Source organism: Zingiber officinale, chromosome 3B, assembly GCF_018446385.1.
Source record: "Zingiber officinale cultivar Zhangliang chromosome 3B, Zo_v1.1, whole genome shotgun sequence".
NCBI classification, from domain to species: domain Eukaryota; kingdom Viridiplantae; phylum Streptophyta; class Magnoliopsida; order Zingiberales; family Zingiberaceae; genus Zingiber; species Zingiber officinale.
In genome coordinates this window covers 96,530,671-96,544,358 of record NC_055991.1, presented here as the reverse complement: position 1 = coordinate 96,544,358, position 13,688 = coordinate 96,530,671, and the positions used below count along the sequence as shown (strand labels likewise).

The following is a 13,688-nucleotide window of genomic DNA, read 5'->3' as shown; positions in this document are numbered from 1 at the left end:
GAATATATACGAGGATGTAACAACCAGAGTAAAGACTTCAGGCAGAGTAACTGAAGCATTTCTAATAATGATAGGGTTACATAAAGGATCAGCTCTAAGTCCTTATATTTTTACACTAATTATGGACGAACTCGGCACATTCAAGACATAGTACCGTGGTGCATATTGTTTGCAGATGATATTATTTTGGTAAATGCAACACGTGAAGGAGTAAATGCTAAATTCAAGGTTCTAAAATTCGCTAGGCGCTAGTCGGGCGACAGACCAGCGCCTAGGGCCTAGATCGTCTAGGCGGGGACTAGGCGCCGCTAGGCGGATTCCTCGGTATCCCTTGTTGTATGTGGACTATGGACAATGTCATATGCAAATCTAAATGTTGTCTTAAACAATTTCATAGCAATGGAGATCTAACTATGTATGTTGAAATAAATGCATACTTTCCAATACTAAAAAATGGAAAACTATAAAAGAAAACTAACAGTTTTGTGCAAAGGAAATATACTAGACTTAGTAAATACGAGTAAAAGAAACAGTTGAACAGTAGAACATGTAGTAAGTTATCATAATCATGTAGTAAACAGTAGAACATATATGCAACTTGAATTTTAAAATTGTGCTATAAGCTAAAACAACTTTAGTGGTGGAAAACATTAGAAAATAGTAGCAATAGTTCAATTCAAGATTATAATGCATTGTGAACCAGTAACCACTAAGCAAAATATAATTATTGAATAACATAAATCATGTCTTAACAAAATGAGTTCAAAATTATACAACTAATAATATCTCATAGACTTATATTTATTCTACTTCTTCTTCATAATTTTTAATAACTTGTTCTTCATCGGACACAAACTCAATATCATTATTGTGATCCTCCTCTTCTTCTTCGGATGCAAAATCATCTTCATGAAGTTCTCTCACTCTAGAGCTTCTTCGGAGTTGTAGATTTTCATCTGCTCCACTTGCTTCATCAACCATTTGCCAAGTGAGTCTGGAACCTAGTTCAACTTCATCATCTTCCCCACCATCCATAATCCAACCTTATGCATTTGAAGCATCTTTTGCAAGAAGGACATTGACATTCCTTTCTTTTTCTCTTTTTTGTTTGTTCAACAATCTAGCATTAAATTAGACAAATACTAGATTGTTCACTTGTTGGCATCCAACCTATTTTTTTTCTTTGTATGAATCTAAAAAAAAATAGAGAAAGTAGATATTATAGTTAGTACCTGAATATAGAGTATAGACGTTAAAAATTATAGCTAATTTAATTAAAGACTGAAAGTTTAAAACTTACTCCTTCAAATGTACTCTAATTTCTTTCACACCCAGATGAACTTGTAGTTAATGAAAGTATCCTCAATGTCACCCTTAGCAAGTTAGGTGTGTGAGCACTGTATGTACTCCACCATGCAAATGGATCAAATGTATCATTATTTTTTTCATATACTTTTGCTGCCAATGTTTTTCTAAATAATCTAGTCTTATCTCTATATTTTGAAAATTCCTTGTTAATAATTGTATCTTGTAGATCTAACTCATTGGTATGTAAAGTTTCCATGCATTCAAAAATCCCCATCGCGACCTCCTCATAAAGAGCAATAGAACTATCTTTATAGTAAAAATAAGGATTCAACAAAAAAGCAGTGGTATGCAATGATGTATCAAGTCTATCCTTCATTTTTAACTCAATAATGACTATGATAGACTGATAATTTGATTCCACGTTGTTCAGAGCCACCTTAATATCTTCTTTAGCTTGAAGAAGCTCCCCATATAGAAACCCCATCGATGGTTTTCTATCTCCATCTACCAATCGAAGAACTCTTACCAAAGGAGCAAATATTTTCAAACAAAGTGTCACACCATTCCAAAAACTCATGCTCATCATTGTAGAGTAAGCCAATTTTCCTTTGTTTGTTTTTAACCATTTACATTTCTCCCACATATCACTTGTAAACATGACCCTTAAACTAACTTTTTTTTCAATCAAACTTTGCAATGTGAGGAAATTTGATGCAAATCTGGTAACTCCCGGACTATGTCTCTCTTCTTCGTGAAACTTCTCATGAATGATAGTCTTATGGTGAGCATAGATGAAAATGGTAAAAGACTTGGATTGCTCAATAACTTTTTATATCGTGGAAGTTTGCCAATACTTTCAAGCATGAGATTAACCGTGTGAGTTGCACATGAACTCCAAAAAATCCCAGGTCGCTTTTCTCTCATCAATTTAGCTGCAACCATATTGTTGGTGGCATTGTCTGTTACAATATGAACAATATTTTGAGCTCCTACTTGTTCAACACACTTGTCAACATACTCAAAAATAAGTTCAGCTATATGCGCCTCGTCTGAAGACTCCTTAGACTCTAAAAATGTAGTACCCTCCTTGCAATTAACACACAAATTTAAGATGCTTCTTCTTTTTCTATCACTCCATGCATCTGTCATGATCGAGCGTCCATTCTTTGCCCATTCTTCTTCATGTTTCTTCAGCAATTGTTTTGTTCTTTTAACTTCGGCTTTCAATAGTGGCTCCCTAAGTTGATATTGAGTTGGAGGCTTGAATCCTGGTCCAAATTGACCCACTGCCTCCATTAGTTGCTTGAAGCTATCATTATCAACAACATTGAATGAGATTCCATTTTCATAAACCCATCTCCCAACATATTGTTGAACTTGTTGAGTTCTCTCTTTGAAAAAGCCTCATTTATATTTTTTTGGCGAAGTACTTTACTTCCACTAGAGCCTGCATTTTCTGGAGTAATTGCCGATGCATATCTATCCATGGGGCCAAGTGGAAGAGGTTTTTTAATTCCATCCATCCCTTCAATTTCAACCACCTTCTTCGTTTAGAGAAATAGCCACCTCTGCTCTACAACTTTGTTCTTCCATTATTTTGTTCTTCTTTCTGTTCCTCCCTTCTAAAATAGCCTGTTTGCACTTATTTTTGTCTTCTTGAGATGCTTTTCGACAACTAGATACATTTCCAGGTATATTTCCAATGTGTTCCTTTATCCTATACACTCTCCCTACATTATTTTTCCACATAATTTGCATTTAATTTTGTCGAGGTTCTTAGGATCAATCAATATCCCAAACTCCCATCCAATGTCATTTTGACTTTCTTCTAAGAATCCCGGATTCGGGTTGAGTGACAAATGTTGTCGAAGATGGATTGCTTGCCATTATGATAATAGATAATCTGAAAAAATTATATATAACAACATAACATGATAATAAAATTTAATTTTTGTCATACGATACAAAATAATGAAATATAGCATTAACAAGTCTGAGAATATTTATATATCTTAATCTAATTAAAAAAATTTATTAGATATTTGTTTAAAAAAATTAAATTTTAACTATATTTTTTATATTTTTAAATCTGTTTTATATATAAATTATTAAATTAATAATATTTATTGGAATTTTTAAAATTTTAATTTAATTTTCATATTTTTAAAACTGATTTATATAAATTAATAATATGTATTATAATTTTTAAAATTTAAAATATTTTTTTTATATTTTTAGATCTGATAAATGATAATAGTTATTATAATTTTTTAAATTTGTTATATAAATTAATATTTAATAATATTTATTAAAAAAATTAAATCTATTATTGAATCCTATTATCCTATTAGGCTTTATGAATCCTATTATTGAAATTATCCCATTTAGGAATTGCTTTAATTTATTAAATCTAAAAAAAATTACAAAACAAAAAAAAAACGCCGTCGCGTGACTGCACGGACGCCACCGGCGCCTTGCGGGAGGCCTCCGGCACCGCCGGAAGCGTCGTCGGACGAGTCCGGTGCATCTGGCGAAGTCCGGCGTTGCTTCCAGTGGTGCCGGTAGCGTCGCGGAAAGCTTTCGGCGCAGCCAGAAGCATCGTGACGCTACCGACGTTGCTGGAAGCAACGCCAGACTTTGCCGGATGCATCCAGCGACGCTTCCGGCAGCATTTGACGCCTTGCGACGCGTCCAGCGTTGTCGGAGAGTTGCCGCGACGACAAAGAAACAAAAAAATAAATTAACAGAAACAAAAAATAAAAACTTACCGAAAGCACGCCGCGATGAGAGAAGACGAAGAATCTGCGATGAAAGAAGACGCAGATCTGATTAAAGAAGTTAGATCTGATTAATTAGATACAAGTTGTTTCCTTCTCATAATTATGTTGGAAAATATGAAATCATAATCAACTAAAATTGACATATCTTCATAGAATATGAAGCTTATAACTATGCCCTACTTAAAAAAATTAAAATTTTCATTGACACCGATAACCAAGCATAGTTGGCATATCAACCTTAATCTCAGACTATCCTATTACTCTTCCTTTATTGTTGACAACTCTCTTATCCAAGGTTCAAAATCTTAAGTAGTGTCGAAGTTTCTGGAACGATACTATTTTGGTATCATGCCAATGTTTTGATGCATGATGTTAGTAATGTATTTGGAGTTGAAGAAAGGAGATGAAGCATAGGAAGAAGACATTGTTTGTATCGAGTATAGTTTTAAATCTTGTACAATGCTAGACGAAGTAGTCAAAATATATCATTTCAGTAAATTATCAAAACTCAATATAACTCAACACAGACAATGTCTTTTTTCTTTGCTTCATCTCTTTCTTCCTTCAACTTCTAATTTGTCACTGTCACCCTACATCATAACATTGACATGATAGAAATAGTATCTTTCTAGTCAAAGATTGAAATTAGTATCTTTCTAGTCATAGATTTAAATTAGCATGATCCGAGATTTATAAATTAGCATAACGTTGACATGATCCACCTTAACATCCTCATTTATGTGACTTCATCTTTGGCTTGTGTGCTCGTTTCATAGTTAAACATTCTGTTTCATATAGTGCAGTAGGTCTAATCTCCGATTTGTAGAATCTCTCTTTAAACTTTCGGGGTATCTTACCATCATAAAGAATACTTGAGGTCCTCCTTCATTTCAACCATTTTACTTGTACCAATGTAAAACATCTCTATCAACTCTTCCATTCTTTTGCAAAATGAATACCATATGTAACTCCGATTTTTTTCTTTATCCTTTTAAATCAGTTGTTTAAGAAGATGTTTGACTTTTATTGTCGACATTCAAATATGAATTTGAATTGATTTTGAGTTACATTAGCCTTCTTTCTTAATATTTTTATATCATTTCTCTAAAATATCATACTATAACTCATTAGCTTAATGCCCTATAATTAGCACAATTTTGTACGTTTTTATTTTTATACGAGGGACTAAAGTACTTATTCTCCATTGATTATATATTTTCTTTGTTTTCAATATCAAATTGAATAATTTCGTAAACCATTCGATACCTTGCTTCCTTAGACATTTCCATACCACTTGGAAAATCATCTGGTCTAATTGCTTTTCTATTTTTCATTTCATTTAATGTTTATTCTACTTCTAAAATTTGAATTCCCCGATAAAACTTTAAATTTCTATACTCTTCTAACCTATTTAAATTTTCTAAGCTAAATTAGTCACCTATCCTTCGTTAAAAAGTTGATGAAAATACCTTTTCCATTATTTTTTTTTTCTCATCTTTCGCTAGTACCCTATCGAATTCATTTTTAATGCATTTTATATAAGATCCTTTGTTTTTCCCTCTCTCTTTAACTATTGTATAGATGCCCCTTTCCCCCTTTTTGTATCAAGACTCATTTCTTTTTGAGCCTTCTTCTTGGCTACTGTAAGTTTTTTTTTATTTGTACAAGTGTACAATAACTTATAGGCTGTTTTCTCCCCTTCAATTTATCTTGTACTTGTTCATTCCACCACTAAGATTCTTTATGTAGTAGTACTTATCCTTTTGACTCATTGAGTATGCTCTTAGCTACTACTATTTTTAAAATTTGATGTCATTTTATCCTATGTTATATTCAAGACACCATTTATTTCTCATAATATTTGTGCTTTTATCCTCTCCTTAAATATACTTTGCTTTTCATTCTTTATTTTTCACCACTTGATCGAGGAGATGCATATTTTTCATGATATTATACTTGAGACGCGTACTAACACCACTAACCTTTGTTGAGTGATTAACTTTTCTCCAATAACGGCCGTACAATCTTTATAAATTTTTCTATCTCTTCTTCCAATTAGTCAATTTGCGACTTGTTGTTCTCACTGTTGAAAGTAATTAGATGTGCTCTCTTCTTGAAAAATATTAGTTAGTATAAGTTCATATGTTATTACAAAATTCAAGATAACTTTTCCTTCTTTATTTCTTTCTGTTTCAAAATTAGTTCTCATACACTCTATCATATTCCTCCTTTCTTAGTCCTACATGCCTATTTCTCTTCCTATTAAAATCCTCTAGGTTTTGAGAAAACCTAGATATGGTAGTACAAAAAAATCTGACAAACAAGATAATTTGGGGGAAACTATTGAATTTAATTATATTGATAGGATAAAAAATATACTTCATTGTGTTCTTACAAGTGTTGAAGCTACTTGGAGTATGACATGATCTTTTTGTGTTGTGAATTTACATCAGGGGTTAGTTCTAAATCTTTATTATTATTATTATTATTATTATTTTGTATTTGTAGTATTTGATGAAGTAAATGTATTCAAGATTAGCCATTTTCGTCGTATTAGACAATATTGTGTAAGCTAATGAGAGTGTAATTATGTGAAATTCGAAACTTGATTTATGGAAGAAATACTTTAGAAAATAAAGCTTTTAATATATCTAAAACTAAAATTGAATAAATCAAATATAAAAAAAAGGGGCAGCTCGGTGCACGAAGCTCCCGTCATGCAGGGTCTCGGGGAAGGCTCCATTGTACGCAACCTTACCCTATTTTTTGCAAGAGGTTATTTCCAGGATTCGAATCCGTGACCTTTTGGTCACATGACAACAACTTTACCGTTGCGCCAAGGCTCCCCTTCAATAAATCAAATATAATTTCATTAATAAAAAGAATATTGAAATAGCTAAGATGAATAGATATGAAATCCTATAAATATTTCTAGATATTTGATTTATTATTTTGTAAGAAATGGATATAGATATCTATATTATTAATATGATAAAGAATGAATGATCTAAATAAAGAAGTTCTGATTGTTTTATCCCCTTGGACTAAAAGAAATTTTTTATAAGATTGTGTCACCATGCGCCATACTTTATATATTAAAGGATTACATTGTTAAGAAATATGTACAAAAAATTAATATAATAGATTTGAAAAAGAAAATGCATGAAGTTACTAAAAATGATACAATAAAGAATATTAATATTCAAGAGAAATTAGCCATAATTTTACTAGATGATAAAATGAGAGAATAATTTGAGATGGCATGAATATATTGAAAGACTACCAATAGATTCTATAATAAGCAAATTGAATCTATTAGAGCAGGTGTGAGGTATAAAAGGATGCAGAAAACATTAGTTGCTCTAGTAACAAACAATTTCATTAAATTGGATACTGCAGTGCTATAGCTTTGCATCGAGCTCAATGAGGATAAATAGTTGGGAGTTGGGATAAACATGACTTGGATATTAAGAATATGGAGTACATATACGCATTCACATATTGCATATGCATTATAGGGCAAATTTACCATATTTTTCTTGCATACGCTCGTTAAAAACTTGATGTCATAGCTCAATTGCTTGATGTCATATGTTAATACTAAGAATTTTCAAGATTTAATTAGATGTAGGCAAACACATCTTAGTACAATTTATTCATTTAGCTAAACCAAAGTCTAGACTTATGATATTAAGTTGCTGGTTTGGATATGTTTTAGAGACTGTATGAATGTGTACAAGTTAAGGATCCATATTATCTACTGTCTATGCAAAGTTCCATAATCTTGATGTATTTCCAGGAGAGCTTTACGAACTTGATGGAGTGAAGTCTAAACCAGTAAGTCATGGTCCATCATCCCCAGATAACTTATTACAGGTAAATTCATTTCCATGTCTCTTGGTTATTACTTTTATGTGTAGTTGGAATAAACCTTAAGCAAAGGATGTAGTTGGACAAAAAATAATCTAAACAGAATTTCAGATTACTTTCTCAATTTTTTGGACTGATAATGACAACTTTTTCATGTATCCTTTTCCTTTCCTTTCCTATACTGAAATCTTAATAGAATTACTTGTTCTGAGCATTGGTTGGCATTTGAGTAATAACTTAGGAACCTAGTTCCTGTGGGGGAAAAACATAATTGAATTACTCCAATTTCTTGTCCACGGTGGTCTTTGATAGTCTGACAGATACCAGACTTAAAAATTTGAAACTACTTACCTAAATTCATCTGTTTCTGGTATTAATATGTTAGCAATATCTAAGTTCAAAGTCTTACAAAACGCAATCAAATACCTATTGTTATGTCAGATTAAGCATTTTATGTTAAATGATTGTATTGAGTCAATGCCAAGTGAACATTAAGCCAATTATCCATCTTGTCTTTGTGCTTTCTCTCTGCAAAAGGTTCTAACACAAAATCACTAGTCTGGTGGGTGAGATGGCCTCCAAAATCACTAACTCAAATCATAATCAAGTCATTCTTTCTTTCTCTCCACCCTATTGTTATTTATTTATCTTTTTGTCACGGACCTAAGCCTAAAGTCCCACTAGAAATCACTTGCCACTACAGCAAGACTACCCTTTCATTATTATGTTCATCTGTTAGCATGATCGCAATGCTCTTACAGCATCCGCATTAGTTACCCTATCCAAAGATTTTATCCTAAATTTTAGATAGGATAGCTAAAAAACCTTTACATCAACTACCTTATCCATTCTCTAAATTTAGTATTTATGAAAAATACTTTTCTAAATTTAGGGAATGAATTTCATTCCCTAAATATTATAGAGGAGGGAGAAAAAAAAATAAGGAAGTTGATATATGGTGTAGTGAAAAGTGGATATCCAAATTTAATAAAGTGACTTTTTTACCCTAAATTATGCATTTTGGATAAGGAAGTTGGTATGGATACTCTTATTGATCCAATACTTGTTGCTTAACTCATCATTCAGCCCAACATCCATAGGCAATGATGCTTTTATTGGTCCAACACCTATTTTCTTGGGCTCAACTTCCCCGAGGCAACTCACTGCTTCCTATGACCCAGCATACCCTTTACCTTGATCAGCTCCCTCTTTGGCTTATTAATTATGTTGAAGAGTATTGGATACTGGAATTGACAATAGGAGCCTTTTTTTTTTTTTTTTTTTTTTTTTTGCATTGGCCATTGAATTCTTGTCTATTTTGAGTAATTTTCCCTTAAACCTTCATTTGAGCAAGGTAAATCAATCCAAGACACATCAATTATCAAATTTTGAAGTCTATTATCATGCTCAGGTAGCTCACCTCACGGAGCAAATGGTCCTAACTGATAGTGATATGGTTAGCCACCTAGAGGGGTTTTCCTTTCACCAGTTGATACATGGAAGCTCTCCACGTACCCTTCTTAAACTATGTTTACTTGGAGGGATCAAGATTGAACATAAAAGAAAGGAAGGAGAAAAGGGGGAGGACAAGAGAGGAGAGAAAATTATGTTTATTTGGATGAGGAGCAAGGGGAGAATGAAAATTCCATATATACTTTCTTCTTCAAGTTTCTGTCCATCCCAAGTTAGGAAGGTGGCTTTGGTGGCAATGGTGTGCTGGCATGCAATGGTGATGAACAAGGGTCATCCAAGAAAAAGATTGTAAGTCTAGGTTAATGTCACTTCCCTCTCTTCCCTTCTAATCTCTTCTTTGGGACACAACATGGTTTGAAATCTTATACCATGCCAGGTGAAATGGTCGAAACATATTATTTCGGTAAATCACTGGAACTTGATATCACTCGGCACCAAAGTTATAAATTTCTAAATCTCGAGTTGTGCCATAGTTTCGGTCTTTGACTTAAAAGATATTGTTCCAACATTGTGTTGATACTCTGATGCATAGTGCTAGCGATAGATTGGATGGAGTTTGGAGGAAGGAGATGAAGCAAAAGAAGGGGACATCCTTTGTACTAAGTGATATCGAATTTTGATAATTTATTAGATAATTTATTAGCATCATTTATTAGAATGATTTATTAAAATCATTCTCGACACACTGCACTTCATCTCCTTCCTTGTTCAATTCCAATCTACTACTGGTTATTCATCAAAACATTGGCACCTTATTGAAACGGTATTGTTTTAATTCAAGACCGAAACTTTAGTATGACTTGAGATTTTGAACATCGGGACATATCACTTTTGATGGAAAAAAATGACCGAGGGATCCCTCTTTCATTCCCTTCTCTTTGCCTCTATGCTTATGTAAATAAGATTTGTATCCTATCCCCTACCTGTCTCTTTGAATCCATACTCTCTCCAAGTAAGCAAGCCTTCGGTGTTTGTGTCTGCCTTGTGGTCGCTACCTATATTGCTCCAACTTTGTCATGCACACTGGATAACTTCCCACTAGTAGATATATGTATCTTCATTTCCTAAAAGTTAGTGTTTTTGATGATCAAGCCTTCTGTCACATATGCAACTTCTCTAGATATTCAAAATGATTGTAAACATATCATTTGTGAGTCAAACTTCCATATCTTTTGTTCAGGTCTGTGGTCAAAAGCTATGTAATCTTCTCCATGATTACTCTTACTAATTTTCTGTGATTTTTGGCAGTTTATCCAAGCTTAGATATAAATTTGCTACATGATCCTGGATGTTATTTTAATATTGGCCGATCACTTTGGTCTTGAAACCTTCATCTTAATGATTTAGCCAAAATCTATGCATATTTTTGGTATTGCTGTCTACCAGTCTAAGGTTTGGCACAAGTGTCAAGTAAAACTGCCACCTTAAAACAATCGGCATCCATGTATTAGTCGTGTTCAATTACACTTATGTTTGATGCCTCTGCAGTGAGGTAAGATGAATCAATTTTTGCGTTGTGACCTTAATAGGATTTATCCAATTTCAAGCGAGCATGTACAACATTTTTGTTTTCTGCTTATACGTTTAATGCTATGAGTGCTTTTGATAGGATGCAGCAAAGGTTATAAAAGCCATGATCAACATGACTCCTGACTCCTTGAACTTCAATGTTATGGCGCTTTCAAAGAAAACATGATCCACTGTCTGCTTCAAGATGACGGCCAATTTCTACGCACCAACTTTGCTTCCACTGTTAAGGAGTGCCGCATAAATGATAGATGGTTCTTTGTTGAGCAGGGAATTACAATTCCTTAATGCAGTTCGTTGTTGATAGAATAATATTTGATCCTTGCTCGATAAATTATTATGAAGAGTTGTTTCTGTGTTATAGACTTGAGTGACCAGGAGATCAAAATTATCATCAGTTGGTGCAGACAAGGTTTTGAGAAATTGGCGTTGTTGCTTGTGTGGATGTTGCAAGATATTTGAACATCTCATGTAGTATTCAACAAATTGGCAACAGCTAGTCTCAAGAGCGCGACATACGCGTGGTGATAAACCTACACTGTGTATGCAATAAGACACGTGAATTCCCTACTGCAACAAGTAACCAGAAATGAACGCTAGGAGGCTGCCATGATAAGCAAGGCCTTCTGCACTAGCAACTGCAGATTCTGCACTAACCATTCAATCTTGATACTCTTGCAGTCTTGCTTTCGAAAATGATCCTGCAGTGCTGCAGATTTTCTAACACCACTGCCCTGAGCTTGTCCAATTGAGATTCTAATAGGGGCAGGGTATGACCATTGGCAGACCTCAAGGGGGCATAGGGGATGAATCTTTTGTGGTCTTGTCATTGAACTAGATGTTCGCAATATGAACTATCCCTCGTCCTGCAAGTTGATCTAACTGCTCTTGTTGTCTTTGCTAGCCATTGATTGTAGGAGGTTGGTTTGTCCGTAGAACCCCTTGAGGCTGTGAGAAAAACTAACATACCTGAAAAAAACTTAAGCAGCATGAAAAAAAAAATTAACCAGGCAGCTAGGAAAAATCAGGAAGTGTTCGGAAGGCTCATCATCCCTTGATTGCATATCTTATTTAGAGAATTTTTTTTTTTTATAAATATATCATAATTGAAAATCGAATCATGGATATCTAGGTGACAATTAGACGCTTTCACTATACCAGTCTTGAGGGTAGCATACAAACAAACTTCGATGTTAACAATATATGTTAAATTATTAAGAAAACTTATATGTTAAATCATTAAGAAAATTTAAACAATAGTCGAATTTATGGAAACATAAACAATAAACAATATGGTTGACCATCCTTTATCTGCTTTATAGAAAATTTAAAAATTACTCATTGAGGGATTTAAATAAATACAATATGTTTAAATTAAGGATTTCAGGGTATTTATTTGTAGCATTTTATTTTATTTTTAGCATAGTAATAAAATAAAATAGTTTGATCTTTGCCTATTAAATCTTATGACATGAGATTTTCTAAAAGCTTAAATGAGATTTGATGTAAGGACAGTTTAAATTAGGATCGTGTAGCACTTGATGGATATGCATATGAAAATAATGTGGAATGACAAAGGTTCTAGAGGACTCGATGACTCAGTTTATAAGAGATCGGACAAAGATGATATAAGACATTTGAGGGACAAACAAGATGAAAAGCAATAGAGTGCAACTAAATTAGAGGCGGCAAACTATGCAGGCAGAATGTGAAAGACAATATATGAAATTAGCTGAGTGCTTGGGTGCGTTAAAGGGATAAGAAGCCTAACCAAAGATGCCCTCATGGAAAAGGACTTGTGAAGTAAACTCTTAAGTGAATTGTGTTTGAGAAATTATATCCAAGAGAGGGGGAGTCCTCAACTTAGGCGAAGACTTGACCATTAGTGTTAGGGCAATTAGGTCATGAGTGATTGAGATCAATTATATTTTTTTTATGTTTAGGTAAACAATTTAAGTTATTAGCATATTTGTATTTGATATGTGTCATGTTCTACACAAACTAGGTTTGTTGTGAAGCTAGCTTCACTTATCATATGAAAACTACAATAACATTAGAGCAAAAAATATAGGCAAATGTCAACCAAGCTAGGTACATGCATATCTTGAAGAAACTCCACCAACACTTGTAGGATGTGATGGTCAACTAGAGGAGAGGGGTGAATAGTTAGCATGCTTCTCTTTTGTGTTTTGCTCTACAAGGCGAGCTAATAACAACGCAAAATAAAGACCAAATACACAAGAGATAGGAAGACAAAATGAACAAGGTGATGCAACATGGTAGAGACCTTTGATTTCTACTCCATGTTTAGGATGCTTCAAGTGGATCAATCTCGAAAGCCTCTATATCTTTCTCCTTCTCAATACTAAATCAAAGGTGGAGAAACTTCTTACAATACTTATGGATTACAAAGAATACAACAAAAAAAGATTATAGGGAGAATAAGACTTCTAATAGATGTTTGACCAATATTATTTTGCCATTAGTTAAACTTCCTTCCGAGTTTCCATTTATAGCCTTTGAGACCTTGTTGTAAGTGTTGTCTATTGCCCAATAGTTGGTTGGTCCTTACTACTCAACCGTTATCAGCAGTAATGACTCTTTTTTACTTTCCTCATAGGTCATTAGTTGACCAAAACTTTCCAGTAGTTAATTGATGCTATTAATAATTTACCCAATCGATTCAACCATGAAGAGAATCATTTTATTTGCTAATTTCATGGGTCCAAT

General features: G+C 33.4%; 1 protein-coding gene across 1 annotated transcript in view; it reads left to right on the top strand.

The window, feature by feature from the left end:
• The window catches only part of LOC121967142 (ubiquitin carboxyl-terminal hydrolase 3-like), a 38,207-nt gene extending 26,888 nt beyond the window's left edge, over positions 1 to 11,319 (top strand). Inside the window, exons 8-9 of the mRNA XM_042517188.1 lie at positions 7,888 to 7,964; positions 11,041 to 11,319. Of these exons, the coding sequence (XP_042373122.1) occupies positions 7,888 to 7,964; positions 11,041 to 11,127 (164 nt within the window). The 3' untranslated portion in view covers positions 11,128 to 11,319. The remainder of the gene's footprint in view (positions 1 to 7,887; positions 7,965 to 11,040) is intronic.
• The last annotated feature ends 2,369 nt before the right edge of the window (positions 11,320 to 13,688 follow it).